Source organism: Thalassophryne amazonica, chromosome 14 (assembly GCF_902500255.1).
Source record: "Thalassophryne amazonica chromosome 14, fThaAma1.1, whole genome shotgun sequence".
Lineage (NCBI taxonomy): Eukaryota > Metazoa > Chordata > Actinopteri > Batrachoidiformes > Batrachoididae > Thalassophryne > Thalassophryne amazonica.
The window spans coordinates 29,885,737-29,902,558 of record NC_047116.1 but is presented as its reverse complement, the minus strand read 5'-3'; the positions used below and the strand labels follow the sequence as shown (position 1 = coordinate 29,902,558).

Below are 16,822 nucleotides of genomic sequence, written 5' to 3'. Positions count from 1 at the left end.
TGCCTGTATAGAAGCTCCAAATGTTCCCACAGGATTCTGAGCCTAAACATAGAAGAATATTGTTTGAGGTTGTCAATGTTAATTCAATTGAAATTCAGTATACTTATACAGTGCCAAATGATGTCAGCTCAAGAAAGTTTCTAAACCTTAAAAACAACAACAACAACAAAAACAAGAGCAAGCATATAGGAGACAGCCAGAGGAAAACCTCTCAGCTTTCTTTTTTAAATTATTTTATTTCACAGGAAGAAATCACAAGCAGACCAGACTCAATAGGGTGATCATTTGCTATTTATATGTAACCTGTGTCCCTCCTGGCCTTGACATCACAATCCCCACTGTGGAAGGCAGGCACTCTATCCACAAGACTAAAACCCAATGGCCTCCAGCATCTGTTGCTAGAGCATCTTTTAGCCACCACCTGCTGGCCTCCATTACATATGCAGTATGCAAAACAGGACAAACTCAAATTTTTTGCACTCCCAAAACTGACTGCTATTTGAGTCCCAGTGAAATAGACTGTCTTAGTGCGTATCCAGTGTAGTCTTTATATAAGCCAGTAAAGTTTCATAAATGAATAAAATAAAACTCACAACACCCAGAAAAAAAGCATACATTTGCAGACGCCATGAGCTCCTCCAAAACAAATAGTGCATCTGAAGTGTCTCTTGAACAACAAAAAAAAAAATTAAAAACTACACAACTGTTTTGGCAATATGAAACAAACATTAACATATTAAACAGAAATTGTCATTTAACAAAAAAAATATAAATGTGTATTTCTTTATGAGAAAAAGAAAATAAGATTTCACGTGAACATAGTCATCATTACACTTACAACGAACAATACAGATAGCCCGCATATTGCGTAGTAATTTGTGTAATTTGTTTGTCTATATTTGTACTTATTTGGCAATTTTGGGAAATACCAAACGTCAGCTCATGAAAAGTACCGCGAGAAAGCCCGAGAAGATGGCAACAAGACAACAAAAATAAATTTGTGGACAACAACCTAGAGTGCATGATGGCGGCGTCAATGGTTCGCCGGGACAAGAAAGCCACTGCTGCCAACCTAAAGGCCGACTTAAACCGGACTGACAATAACTCCGGACTACAACGACTTCAGGAACTGCTCGATGCGGTGTTGAATCCCGAAAAAGCAGTGGCGGACACAGAGGCTCTGGACTGGTGTAAATGTCTGATAGCAGGAGGCGACGGCTTCGAGGAGTTCTGTAAAACGGTTCGCTCCTATGACAACGCTACTCTGTGCGGCTTGGTTTGGACGGCTAATTTCGTAGCTTATCGATGCCGGACCTGTGGAATCTCGCCGTGCATGTCCCTGTGCGCAGAATGCTTTAATAATGGAGAACACACGGGCCATGACTTCAACATGTTCAGGAGCCAGGCTGGTGGGGCCTGTGACTGTGGTGACAGTAATGTGATGAGAGACGCTGGGTAAGCTCTTAGCCTGGCTAGGCTAACTACCTGGCTAACCTCTTATCTTTTTGACAGGTCGTGATGGCAAGTAAGAATTAATTAGGTGTCCGAAATCGTGTTTTAATGCTTTGCGTGGACTGTGGAGGAGGATTTGAGCTGAGATGAATGTGTTGAGCTGAGCTATTTTGATTCTAGTACTTATTTAGGGGTTTTACAGCTGTACGGTACACGCACGATCGGTTCGGTGCACAGAACTGTACGCTGAGTACACGGTTCGACATCGCAGTTTTCTTCTGCAGGAGGCGAGGTTAGACTGCTGGCCTTATCAACCCACAACCACAGTGCATCTCACACACACCTCATTCTCTGTATTTGACAATTACAAAAATGTTTTCCACCATTTGAAGCTTATTGTGACACAATATTACAATGTGACACAACATTAACACCCATGCCCATTCTCCAATATGGAGTTGTGTCAGGAAGGTCATCCAGCGAAAAACCTGTGCCAAATCAGCATGCTTTGATCTGCTGTGTTGACCCCGGGTGAAATCAAAGGAGATGCTTAAGAGACTTAAGGCACCTTGACACTTGCACAAATTTAATCCCCGCACTGGTACGCAATTTTGACTGCCAGTGAGAAAACTTGTTATAAACTATTGTACACTGTGCGTCAGTGCATGCCAGTGCACAAAGAAAATTCTGAAATATTCAAAATTTCTGGCATGCATTATTTTCATGCCACTTGCGTGACCTAGTCGTGAATATTGCGCAACATATTCAAAAACACTGCGTATCAATGCATGTCATTGCGCACAAGGCATCTGAATGATTATGACGAGATGTTACATCTATAATAAACATAACTACAGATGCATGATCTAACACCGCTAACACTCCGAAACGGAGGTGTTCCTTTGTCTCGCTTCATCAGCGAATCGGTCGTGACGCGCAAAGCCTCCGCGCGGCTTTCCATGACAAAATCTCTTGTTAAAAGTGAAATCTGCCGGAAAATGGCTGATGTCCAGCTCTTGTGATAACCAGAGAAATTGCACATGACGGTCCAGGCTCCACACAGCGATCCATTTAGAAATGATGTGGTGGTTTCTGCCTCTCAATGGCGGCTCGGAGCGTGGCGCAGCGTGCGCCATTGTGGGCCGTGCTTAAAGCTGTAGTAACACTCCTTATTCTCTGTGAAGCCTGTAAAATTTTAACCGAAAGCCAGATAAATTTTTCGAATGGTTTTCAGCTGCCTGTCTCTAACAGTTTCTGAAAAAATTCTGATGGAAAAAAAGCCCAAATCATTCCGCCATTTCCTCGCAATGAAACAACGACGAGAGGGGTGGAGCAGTGCTCACTCAAAGCCTGCCCACAGGCGAATGACGCAACCAACAGGCATGGAAAAACTCACGCATGCGCACGAAGGTTCAAGCTTGGCTGATGTAAAAACATATGAATCAAATCCATATAGTTTTTAAAAAAAATAAAAAGGTACGATACTTTTCTAACAGACCTCGTATATACTGTAAATAATTACCTTTTGAGACAAGATTCCATGCATTCTCCACCATGTGACGCACACGAGATAACCTGTATCTGTAGATAATTTCTGTGTGATTCTGGGAGCAATGAGAGAATGGTTTCATTAGCCAAGTTCTGAGAGCAAATGTGTCATTGGCTACAAAATGATTATTTTATATAGCTTGACGTCAACCATGACAAAGTGGGATACGTTGGTTTGATGAATTGCAGGGATCAAATTTATGCAAGTGTCAAGGTGCCTTTATTAATCACTATAAAAAGTAATACCACAAATATTCTGTTTGGCACTTCCTTCAACCGACCTTGACCTTACATCATCTTCGTGGTCTACCTGAATCCATTATGTGTGAGTTTTACTGTATATAAACAAAAAAGTAAAATAGAAAGTATGGTTGTGATGCAAGGTGGCCGTGACGCGATATGTGTTGTTACCGTGTGTGTGTGTGTACGAGGGCTGTCCGTAAAGTATAGGTCCTTTTTATTTTTTTCAAAAACTATATGGATTTCATTCATGTTTTTACGTCAGACATGCTTGAACCCTCGTCCGCATGCGTGAGTTTTTCCATGCCTGTCGGTGACGTCATTCGCCTGTGAGCACTCCTTGTGGGAGGAGTCGTCCAGCCCCTCGTCGGAATTCCTTTGTCTGAGAAGTTGCTGAGAGACTGGCGCTTTGTTTGTTCAAAATTTTTTCTAAACCTGTGAGACATCGAAGTGGACATGGTTCGAAAAATTAAGCTGGTTTTCAGTGAAAATTTTAACAGCTGATGAGAGATTTTGAGGTGATTCTGTCGCTTTAAGGACTTTTCACGGTGCGAGACGTCGTGCAACGCTCTCAGGCAGCGTCATCAGCCTGTTTCAAGCTTAAAACCTCCACATTTCAGGCTCTATTGATCCAGGACGTCATGAGAGAACAGAGACGTTTCAGAAGAAGTCGGTTTCAGCATTTTATCCGGATATTCCACTGTTAAAGGAGATTTTTTTAATGAAAGACGTGCGGACGGGTCCGCGCGTCGGGACGCAGCCGACGCGGCGCGGCGGCACAGGAAAAACACCTCCGTGTTGATAACCATTTGTTAAAATCCAGTTGGCTTTTGATGGCTTTCAGTGGAGTGAGTATATGAGAAATTGTTTATCAGCTGGAGATGTTCCAACTTGTCCTCAAGGCTTCCAACAGAGGTGTTTTTCCTGTGGCGGAGCGTCGCGGCGGCTGCGAGCCGACGCTGCAATCCGCCCGCACGTCTTTCATTAAAAAAATCTCCTTTAACAGTGGAATATCTGGATAAAATGCTGAAACCGACTTCTTCTGAAACTTCTCTGTTCTCTCACGATGTCCTGGATCAATAGAGCCTGAAATGTGGAGGTTTTAAGCTTGAAACAGGCTGATGACGCTGCCTGAGAGCGCTGCGTGACGTCTCGCACCGTGAAAAGTCCTTAAAGCGACAGAATCACCTCAAAATCTCTCATCAGCTGTTAAAATTTTCACTGAAGACCAGCTTAATTTTTTGAACCATGTCCACTTCGATGTGTCTCACAGGTTTAGAAAAAATTTTGATCAAACAAAGCGCCAGTCTCTCAGCAACTTCTCAGACAAAGGAATTCCGACGAGGGGCTGGACGACTCCTCCCACAAGGAGTGCTCACAGGCGAATGACGTCACCGACAGGCGTGGAAAAACTCACGCATGCGCACGAGGGTTCAAGCATGTCTGACGTAAAAACATATGAATGAAATCCATATAGTTTTTGAAAAAAATAAAAAGGACCTATACTTTACGGACAGACCTCGTATTTGAGTGATGCCTGCTATTTTTTTTTCCTGAAGTTCATTATTTCTATAATTGATTATTACATGTTATAATCAATCTTAAGTTTAGTAAGACTTTGTTGTCAAAAATTCCACATGCCCATATTCAGATAAGCTCAGCATATGAGCAGGCTGCAATGGTGTCACTTGATCACATGACTTAGAAAACAACTGAAATGCGTGTTTGTTCTAATTCCTTATTAAATTAATGTTACTGTATGTTTTTGTGCTGCAGTATTTGGCTGTGATGAAACTTTAGACTACTGAGTTGTGAACGCTTTGGCATTTGGAGGTGTCTAAAAAAGTACCTCTGCTACTTTCTTTGCATTTTCAGGATTAAAAAGGGGGAGAGAGAAGGGGAGGAAAAAAGTGGAGGGAAAAAAGGAGTAAAGAGTGATTGCTGAGGGCCGTACGTCAGTACAAAAATACAAGTATCTATACAAAAAAGCAGTTACATCTGACAAGATATGAATTCCATTTTTCCCAGTCTTTTAAGCATTGCTCAATTCTTAATCTCAAGGTGAAAATTAATTTTTCCATACAATATATTTTTTTCCACAATTGCTCTCCAGTCATCCTTTGATGGTGAGTTTACCTGCAGCCACTTCCATGTGATGACTTTCTTGATTGCAGCCAAGATTATTTTCTTCCTTGTTGCTTCCTTTCTTGCTCTTGCTGCTTCCTTGTTTTTCACTCGGGGTCACCACAGCAGATTTGGGGTGGATTTCTATGTTAAATTGGCACAAGTTTTATGCCAGATGCCCTTCCTGATGCAACTCCACATTACATGGAGAATTGTGGCAGGAGTGGGGTTTGAATCTTTAATTTGCAAACATCCCTTCAATTCTTTCCTTATAAACTCTTTACATTATTATTTCATATACTAGTGTTCAGTCTCCATAATGTATCCTTTTTTTTCTTGGTCATCTAAATGCAGCTGAGTGATACTCCTGAGTGATCAGATACATCTCTGATGCCTATTTTACAGTCAGTTATCCTGTGCCTTTCTGCTAAGTGTTAAAAAAAATAATCCAATCTGGAATATTCTTTGTGGGGGGAAGAAATGGGTAAGTTGTTTTTCTGTGGAACGTAGATCTCTCCATATATCAGTCATACCTGTTTCCTTAAACATTTTGCATAGGAGAAGTGAATTTTGGCTTCTCTTGTGGGAATTTGTAAAACCATGTTTAGCCGGTAGTTGTGTATTCGAATCCCCCCCTCCCCAAATTACTGTTCCTGTTGATTGGTGAATTACAAAATCTAAATTTTTTTTAATAAGCGATCTACTCATCAGGTGGCATATGAACATTAAAGAGAGGAACCTCTTTAAGATCCAGCTTGTCTTTGATTAAGATATAATAATGACCATCCTTATCTGTAAGTTGGGAGGTTAATTGAAAGTGTATTTTATTGCATATTAGTATGGCCACTCCCCTCGTGAAGAATAAAAGGTAATGAACCCCAGTTTTTAAACTTTTTCATTTACTGAATTAGACAAATGTGTCTCTTGCCAAAAAGCGACATGCATGTTTCCCCTCTTCATTTTAGCTATAACTTTACTTCTTTTTACAGGGTTATATAACCCATTTACATTAAGTGTTATTACCTTTTATTCTTGATAGTGCATTTATGTTTGTTACTGTTGTTGATGGCCCATTGCAGCCTGAAACATTTCACCCTTGAACATGGAAATAGACAAAAATGGGAACAGAAAAAAGGAACATGAACACAAAACACCTTGACTCCCATAACTGGAGAACAAAGTGCTTAGAACTGAGGGGATGGTCTAATTTAAAGTAAGGGCCCCTCCCTGGAGCTGAAATTATTGCTCCTAAAAAGACCGCAAATGACATCTGCCTAATTTTAGAGGTTTTCCAACAGACCCACTCTCCCAGTTACATTTCACTTAGTGATATCTTAAGCTACAGGACAATCAATATATGCATAAAATTGCAGGAGAGGACAGAAATGATAGTCTTTCAGTGTTTTCCAAACTATACTCAACAAAAATATAAACGCAACACTTTTGGTTTTGCTCCCATTTTGTATGAGATGAACTCAAAGATCTAAAACTTTTTCCACATACACAATATCACCATTTCCCTCAAATATTGTTCACAAACCAGTCTAAATCTGTGATAGTGAGCACTTCTCCTTTGGTGAGATAATCCATCCCACCTCACAGGTGTGCCATATCAAGATGCTGATTAGACACCATGATTAGTGCACAGGTGTGCCTTAGACTGCCCACAATAAAAGGCCACTCTGAAAGGTGCAGTTTTGTTTTATTGGGGGGGGGATACCTGTCAGTATCTGGTGTGACCACCATTTGCCTCATGCAGTGCAACACATCTCCTTCGCATCATCCGTGAAGAGAACACCTCTCCAATGTGCCAAACGCCAGCGAATGTGAGCATTTGCCCACTCAAGTCAGTTACGACGACGAACTGGAGTCAGGTCGAGACCCCGATGAGGATGACGAGCATGCAGATGAGCTTCCCTGAGACGATTTCTGACAGTTTGTGCAGAAATTCTTTGGTTATGCAAACTGATTGTTCCAGCAGCTGTCCGAGTGGCTGGTCTCAGATGATCTTGGAGGTGGACATGCTGGATGTGGAGGTCCTGGGCTGGTGTGGTTACACGTGGTCTGCGGTTGTGAGGCTGGTTGGATGTACTGCCAAATTCTCTGAAACGCCTTTGGAGATGGCTTATGGTAGAGAAATGAACATTCAATACACGAGCAACAGCTCTGGTTGACATTCCTGCTGTCAGCATGCCAATTGCACGCTCCCTCAAATCTTGCAACATCTGTGGCATTGTGCTGTGTGATAAAACTGCACCTTTCAGAGTGGCCTTTTATTGTGGGCAGTCTAAGGCACACCTGTGCACTAATTATTGTGTCTAATCAGCATCTTGGTATGGCACACCTGTGAGGTGGGATGGATTATCTCAGCAAAGGAGAAGTGCTCACTATCACAGATTTAGACTGGTTTGTGAGCAATATTTGAGGGAAATGGTGATATTGTGTATGTGGAAAAAGTTTTAGATCTTTGAGTCCATCTCATACAAAATGGGAGCAAAACCAAAAGTGTTGCGTTTATATTTTTGCTGAGTGTATAACTCTTCGAGCTGAATTAAATCTTCGTTTAAAAATGACAAATTTGCAGCTACAATTTAGCCCTCCGTGAAAACAGTTTGTACATCCGGGTCATTTCCATGACGTCGTGGAGAAGACGACGCACTTGCGCCTTCAGTCCGATCAAAAAAAAAAAAAAAAAAAAAAAAAAAATGCCTTCAGTCTGATTCCGCACTGAAATTGATTTTATCTGTTAGTAATGTTACTGTTATACACATCCGGATTTCAACATCCAAAAGTAAGCTGCAATGAATGCAAGATACAGCTCTGCATGCTCAGATCAGCGGCGACATCGACAACGGGCGACGCTCTTCTCCATTCTTCTCTGTTTTGATGCGGAGCGGCCAGTAACACCTGTTGCAAGCAAGGACAGACTTCTTCCGGCAAAATCTGCAGCGCCGCACGGTCTTGGTAATCGGAGCCGGACTTGGATTCTTTGCAGGTCCCGCATCCGTACAGTACATTTTCAATACGACACCACTCAATCAAATGGGCGTATGGAAAAAGTCCCCAAAAATCATTTTCAAGCAACAATAAAAGAAATGTATATTCACCAAACGTACCGCAAGACAGCGGAGGTCGGTCTTGAAGTCCTGAGCGATTTCTCTCACCAGGCGCTGGAAGGGCAGCTTGTGGACCAGCAGCTCGGTGCTCGAGGACCACAATGTAAATAAGCGTCCGTATTGGTAGCATTCTTGTGTTATCCTTTGCGGTATTTTTATGTATTGTTATTTAATTTTATTGCCGAATAAAATAAAATTCTGGGAGCAGTGGATTTCTGTTAGCGGCGGATCTCTCACAGCGTCATGGTGCTGTGAGGCTTCTTCACGCCGACAATGAAACTTCTGCAATTGTTCGCCAAATGCACGAAGTGTAATCACAGCGGCCACCGCGTTGTAATCCAGAATGGCCACGGGACACAAAATGATGTGACCGATACGTCACATGAAAACCCTCTATAAGACAATAAAAAGGTGCTTTTGTAAGAGATGCAAACTGACGTAAATCCACAAATGACAGTTGGCGCGCGCAATGCATGCTGGGATAGCGTCTTCTCTCTGACGTCTCGGCAGCGTCCCGGATGTGCTGACAGTTTTGTGGAGGGCTAAATTTTAGCTGTAATTTGTCACTTTTAAACCAAGATTTCTCCGTTGAATGACAGATCTGGGCTTGCAGATTTACTTTACTACATTCAGAAGGATCTTATGTGTAAATAGAAGTCATTTTTTGGTCCAAAGATCTGACTGCATTTATTTCAGTGCAGGTCTACTTTAAATTCGGTCAGTTCCTTCTTCACATTCTCTCTTAATGTTGAGTGAAGCAAAGTAAATTCCGTTTTCACATCGGAGTGAATGGCCTTAATCTCCATATGAACACTGGTCAGCAAGCTAGCTTCCGCAGGTTTGGCTCTGTCTGAGCTAGGTAAATTAGAATTAGCTTCATTGTCACAGTCCATACCTTTCTCGATTTTGTCATGTTTTGTGGTCATTCTGCCTTTACCGTTTCATGCTTTCTCCCCTCCTATATCGCAGTGGCACTTCTGGTGTTCTAAAATAGTTGAATCAGGGGAAAAACCGGGGTGACACGAGAGCTATCTGTTAGCCCGTCATCTTTCTTGTTGTGGTGAGCAGGAAGTCCACATCTGCTATTATTCATTGCAGTCTTTGCACTCAGTGAAGAGTTGATGCTTTGTTTTTTAAAACTGTATAACTGTAATGAACTGGCTGTTGTAAGGTAACAAGATGCCTGAAACTACATATCACATCTCTGTTCCAAGTGGAGATGAGCAACTTAGAGAAGAGAAGGATAGAAATACTTTCCTGAGGCTGAACGATTTAGTAGTCCAGCCTCAGGAAAGTATCCCAGCAGCAGTATTCCAGCAACAGAAGCATAGAATTTCATGAATATTGTTTTGTATTTGTTTGTATTGCAAAATTAAAAGGTGGCTGACCAAACAAATTTTTGGTATTTTCCTAAAGATGACTTTGTTACTGTCTGATATCATCAATGTGAATGCTTAATCAGTATGAGGAATAGATTTGAATATTTTTTTCCTTTTTATCCCAAACTTTGCCACTTAAAAAACAAAAGAAAACAACAGCACAATCCCAGTGATCACTGGCTGTTTCTATCCCCTTGAGGTCTACAGTTGGATTATTTTTATTTTATTTTTTAATTGTAAGCCACAATTATTCAAATTCCTGAATAAACCACACTTGAAAAAGCATAATTTCTGAAAGCTGACAGAGAAATTGATTAGCTCCTTGTAGTTGAGACTTTGCCAAATCAACATTATTTTTCTGACAGGTTTTGCCATCAGCATCGATTGAGAATGGGGGAGAATATCCCATCAATTCCTCGAGACCTCCTGCTGATGTCTGAGATGGTTCTTCCTCGCTTTATCCTGTGTGTCATTCAGTACTTGAGGGATGGGTACACTGAACCAGGTAAATCAAAGCAAAAACAGTTGCCTTACCAAGGTAAGTTAATTTACAATGTGCTAATTTGGTCTGCTGACAGTTTAAATTGAAAGCGTGAATCTGAAAAGTTGAATGATTTGGACAAGTCATGTTTTCATAAGGAGTTGTTCAATGCAAACACTCTTTTTTTTTTTTTTTTTTTTTTTTTTTCATTGCTTTTGCCAAAAAGGGTGTGTGCTGAACCAGTCTGATTATGCTTTTGTGTCTATGTTGGTAGGATTTCTTAAAATGTTTTTATCTCACCTCTATGCACTGTAGTGGAATGATAATTCTCTGTCATTTTGTCAATGTTGTTTTCATTAGGCATCAATTCATTATTATCATTTTCGTAGGGTGTTAGAACATGTCATCACAGACGTTCAGCATGTGAAATTTTGTGCACTTAACAGTTTGGATGTTTTGTAACAATGCATTTCAGCAGTGGTGCAGAATAAAGTTGCTGAATGACCAAGAAACAAAAAAGAATAGAAGTGTCCTGCTGCAGTAGCAGTTAGAAAAAACAAACAACAACAACAACCAAAAACAAAACAAAACCCAGTGTGGTCAATATCATGGCTTTATGTGAAATTTTTTAATGTTATAATGAGATATTTTAAAGTTATTACCACATACAAACTTTATCATGTTATAATGTGAAATGTTAGTATTACAATGTGAAAGTTGTATAATGTGAAAATTGATATAATCAGCTATAATAGATATCATGTGACTTACTATGAACTGTTTCACTGAATGTGGAGATTTAAATAGAGAAGTTACAGCTACTGTTCATGTGCACAAAACTGTACAGCTCCTCTCTTGGGGAGGTGCACCACCTGCAAATCATATAATAATTCTGAGGTGGCATTACAGGCTGCAGAGAGGAAATGATGATAACTGGCTCCAAGCCTTTATTAATATCAACACAACAGCATTGCTATGCACCTGAAAACAACTTATGTTGTTATAATATGAAGGTTTTCCCATGTAATGTTATATATTATCATAAGGTCATGCTGATTTTTTGTGTTATAATCTGATCATGAACATCAAACTGTGACGCTAATGATCATGTTGTAATGTGACACTGATTATCGTTACAGGTTTCTGTTAATGAAATATGAAACATGAGTTTGTTTGTTTTTTTGAAACACGAAAATTACATTGTTATAACATGATACTGATCATATTGATTTTTTTCTTTCTTTTTCCCCCCTGGTGTGGCAGCAATGCACTTTCATAGAAATGTATATATGAACAGGAATATTTTGAGTGCCAAGGGAAAAAATGCAGGATTATTCGGCCTTTGTGAACATATTCTCTATCCAGTTGCCCTTCTACTTCAATTAGATTTTTGTAAATTTATTGCTCTATGTTTCTGAGGACAAAAATATCACTATGCTGTAGCATGTGTGTATATATAACAACCATCTTTGTTTGTGAACGACTGAGCCTTTTGGGATGCTCCTTTTATACCCAGTCATGACACTCACAATTAGTGTCCTCAGTTGCCAAATGCTTATTGAGTGTTGTTAGAAGGAAAGGTGATGCAACACAGTGGTAAACATACCACTGTCTCAGCTTTTGTGAAACATGTTGCAGGCATCCATTTCAAAATGAGCAAATACAGGGTGGGCCAATAAAATGCTACCACTTTTTGATAGTACACAAGTTTTTGAAATGAGAACTAATTTGAAAATTTTATTTACAGACTTGTAACAGAAGCATCAAATTAACATTTGATACCAAAGGTTTCCCACTTTGTCTCTTGTTTTCCACACAGTTCAGTAATTGATGACATGTTCAGTTCACACTCCTCTTCTTTGGATTACAGCTGCAACACGCACATTGAAGTTTGTCATGACATTGCCACACATCTCAAGAGGGATTCTCCGAATTTCTTTTTCATTTTCAGGAATATCAATTCCTGAAAATGAAAAATAAATCTTTATTTCGGAAATTGTACGAATTAAAAAAGTGGTAACATTTTATTGGCCCACCCTGTATTTGCCCCAAAACAATAAAGTTTATCAGTTTCAACATTACATAACTTGTCTTTGCGGTGTATTCAATTGAATATAGGTTGAAGAGGATTTGAAAATCATTGTATTTTTCAATTTATTTCAATGTCAATTTATTTTCATTTATATAGCGCCAAATCACAACAGAGTTGCCTCAAGGTGTTTCACACAAGTAAGGTCTAACCTTACTAACCCCCAGAGCAACAGCGGTAAGGAAAAACTCCCTCTGAGGAAGAAACCTCAACCAGACCAGACTCAAAGGGGTGACCCTCTGATTGGGCCATGCTACAGACATAAATTACAGAACAATTCACAGAACAATTCATACGAGGGCTGTCAATGAAGTAATGGTCCTTTTTATTTTTTTCAAAAACTATATGGATTTCATTCATATGTTTTTACGTCAGACATGCTTGAACCCTCGTGCGCATGCGTGAGTTTTTCCACGCCTGTCGGTGACGTCATTCGCCTGTGAGCACTCCTTGTGGGAGGAGTCGTCCAGCCCCTCGTTGGAATTCCTTTGTCTGAGAAGTTGCTGAGAGACTGGCGCGTTGTTTGATCAAAACTTTTTCTATACCTGTGAGACACATCGAAGTGGACACGGTTCGAAAAATTAAGCTGGTTTTCAGTGAAAATTTTAACGGCTGATGAGAGATTTTGAGGTGATACTGTCGCTTTAAGGACTTCCCACGGAGCGGGACGTCGTGCAGCGCTCTCAGCCGCCGTCGTCAGCCTGTTCAAGTTGAAAACCTCCACATTTCAGGCTCTATTGATCCAGGACGTCGTGAGAGAACAGAGAAGTTTCAGAAGAAGTCGGTTTCAGCATTTTATCCGGATATTCCACTGTTAAAGGAGATTTTTTTAATGAAAGACGTGCGGACGGATCCGCGCGTCGGGACGCAGCCGACGCGGTGCTGCGGCACTGGAAAAACACCTCCGTGTTGATAACCATTTGTAAAATCCAGGCGGCTTTTGATGGCTTTCAGTGGAGTGAGTATATGAGAAATTGTTTAACAGGCAGGACATGTTCCAACTTGTCCTTAAGGCTTTTAACAGAGGTGTTTTTCCTGTGGCGGAGCGTCGCGGCGGCTGCGTCCCGACGCGCGGACCCGTCCGCACGTCTTTCATTAAAAAAATCTCCTTTAGCAGTGGAATATCCGGATAAAATGCTGAAACCGACTTCTTCTGAAACTTCTCTGTTCTCTCACGACGTCCTGGATCAATAGAACCTGAAATGTGGAGGTTTTCAGCTTGAACAGGCTGACGACGCTGCCTGAGAGCGCTGAGCGACGTCTCACACCGTGGGAAGTCCTTAAAGCGACAGAATCACCTCAAAATCTCTCATCAGCCGTTAAAATTTTCACTGAAAACCAGCTTAATTTTTCGAACCGTGTCCACTTCGATGTGTCTCACAGGTTTAGAAAAAATTTTGATCAAACAAAGCGCCAGTCTCTCAGCAACTTCTCAGACAAAGGAATTCCGACGAGGGGCTGGACGACTCCTCCCACAAGGAGTGCTCACAGGCGAATGACGTCACCGACAGGCGTGGAAAAACTCACGCATGCGCACGAGGGTTCAAGCATGTCTGACGTAAAAACATATGAATGAAATCCATATAGTTTTTGAAAAAAATAAAAAGGACCGTTACTTTATTGACAGACCTCGTATAATGAATATACAGGAAATGCTATTGGTGCACAGGACAGGAGGGTCGCCAGCACAAATACAACTCCCATCTCTGGATGGAGCTGCACCTTAAACAGAGAGAAAAAAAAACAGAATCAGGCATCAGAAAGACAAGAAATACTGTATAATTTGCCAGCATTAATCAACAAGAAAAACAGAAGAAATACTAAGGTGATCGCCGGCCACTAGCCCTAAGCTTCACTAAAAGACCCAGAATTTAGGTAAAGTTGAGGCCTCCGTTTACTAATAAAATAATTAAAAGAGTAAAAAGCGTAAAACAAAACTATACCAGTATGTTAGACATATGAAAGGGAAAATAAGTGCGTCTTAGGTCTGGACTTGAAAGTCTCCACAGAATCTGCCTGTTTTATTGATGCAGGGAGATCATTCCACAGAACAGGGGAATGATAAGAGAAAGCTCTATGACCTGCAGACTTCTTATTCACCCTAGGGACACAAAGTAGTCCTGCACCCTGAGAACGCAAAGCCTGGGCCAGTACATAAGGTTTAATTAGGTCAGATAAGTAGGGAGATGCCAGTCTGTGAACAATTTTATAGACTGGTAGCAGAACCTTAAAATCTGATCTCACTGGGACAGGAAGCCAGTGAAGGGATGCCAAAATTGGTGTAATGTGGTCAAACTTTCTGCTTCGTGTCAAATGTCTGGCTGCAGCATTTTGAACCAGTTGGAGAGCCCTAATGCTAGACTGCGGTAAACCAGCAAATAGAACATTGCAGTCATCCAAGAAGAGATAAACACATGGATCCGGGTCTCAGCATCAGCCATAGATAGGATGGGACAAATCTTCACTATATTTCTCAGGTGGAAGAAAGCAGTCCTCGTAATATTTCTAATGTGGAGGTCAAAGGACAATGTAGGATCAAAAATTACCCCAAGGTTCCTCACTTTGTCAGTGTGATGTATGACACACAAGCCTAGGCTGAGCGTTAACTGGTCAGATTGATGCCGATGTCTCACTGGACCAAGAACCATCATTTCAGTCAACTTCTCACTGATGCAAGGCAATCTTCTAAGGATTTTATGTGAAGGAGATTACCAGCAGTTATCGGCATGTATAACTGAGTATCATCAGCATAGCAGTGAAAGGTAATCCCAAAATGCCGTAATATGTGCCCAAGGGGTGCTATATGAAAGGAGAAAAGCAGGGGGCCTAAGACAGGCCCCTGTATAACCCCAAATTTCATGTCACTAAGGTTAGAGGTAGTGTTACTGTACAAAACACAGTGAGAACGACTGGTCAAGTATGACGTCAGCCATGCAAGGGCACTCCCAGTTATCCCAAAATGATTTTCCAGCCTGTCAAGTAGAATATGATGATCCACGGTATCAAATGTAGCACTGAGATCTAACAGCACCAGAACCGTAGTGGTGTCCGAATCCATTGTAAGCAGAAGATCATTCACCACTTTAGCGAGAGCCGTCTCTGTGGAATGATATTTTCTAAAAGCAGATTGTAGTGGCTCAAAGAGATTATTCTCAGTAAGATAGTCCACGAGATGCCGTGACACCACTTTTTCCAGAATTTTAGAGCAAAATGATAGATTTGATTTTGGCTGATAGTTTTTCAATACACTAGGGTCAAGATTAGGTTTCTTAAGTAATGGTTTAATCACTGCAGATTTGAAACATTTAGGAACAGATCCAGAAGTTAAAGAAAGATTAAGAATTTCCAGCACAGTCGGCCCAAGAGTGGGCCACAGGTCCTTAAACAGTTTTGTTGGTATAGGATCAAATAAACAGGTTGTGCTTTTTGTTGACGCTATGAGTTTCGTCAGCATGCCTAGTGAGATACTATCAAATTCTGTAAATCTAGGTAATACCTCAGTAATGGTGCCCACCTCAATAGCAGTGCGTAGTGGCTGGGTTAAGGCATGCTGGGATATGTTCAACCTAATGTCTTCTATTTTCTTCTCAAAGTAATCCAGGAAATCTTGTGCTGTAAAAGGAGACTGAACTACAGGTGGTTGTCCATGAATAAGTCTTGCCACCGTGTTGAACAAGAACTTTGAGTAATGCTTGTTTTTGTTGATCAAATCAGAGTAATAGGTCCACTTTGTAGCCAATAATGCATGATTATAGTCTAAGATAGCATCATGCCACACAAGGTGGAATACTTCTAATTTTGAACGACATCATCTCCGTTCTAGACCTCTTGCTTTATGCTTGAGGTCACGCAGGTAATCATTAAACCAAGGTGACTGTGATTTGGGGGAGCGCGGTTTTAACACATGCGGCGCAATCATGTCGAGTGTAGTTTTGAGCACTGAGTTTAAACTTAACTTATTTTCATTTATATAGTGCCAAGGATGGGACAAATCTTCGCTATATTTCGCAGGTGGAAGAAAGCAGTCCTAGTAATATTTCTAATGTGGAGGCCAAAGGACAACGAAGGATCAAAATTACCCCAAGGTTCCTCACTTTGTCAGTGTCATGTATGACACACGAGCGGAGGCTGAGCGTTTAAACTATCCACAAGTCTGTCTACTGATTGGGTATTTGCCAAATGTGAAGCTAAGACATCAGGCAGTCAAGCATTGAGTTCAGTCTTAGTTGACGAGTTGATGCATCGCCGCCGTGATATACAGTGAGGAAAATAAGTATTTGAACACCCTGCGGTTTTGCAAGTTCTCCCACTTAGAAATCATGGAGGGATCTGAAATTTTCATCTTAGGTGCATGTCCACTGTGAGAGACATAATCTCAAAAAAAAAAAAAAAA

General features: G+C 40.9%; 1 protein-coding gene across 3 annotated transcripts in view; it reads left to right on the top strand.

Moving 5' to 3' along the window:
* Window positions 1–966: 966 nt before the first annotated feature.
* Window positions 967–16,822, top strand: part of ubr3 (ubiquitin protein ligase E3 component n-recognin 3) — a 96,258-nt gene continuing 80,402 nt past the window's right edge. For 2 of the 3 annotated variants that reach the window (XM_034186752.1, XM_034186750.1), the window contains exons 1-2: window positions 967–1,455; window positions 10,225–10,364. In XM_034186752.1, the coding sequence (XP_034042643.1) occupies window positions 1,022–1,455; window positions 10,225–10,364 (574 nt within the window). In that variant the 5' untranslated portion in view covers window positions 967–1,021. The remainder of the gene's footprint in view (window positions 1,456–10,224; window positions 10,365–16,822) is intronic. The other variant, XM_034186753.1, reaches the window with a different exon arrangement.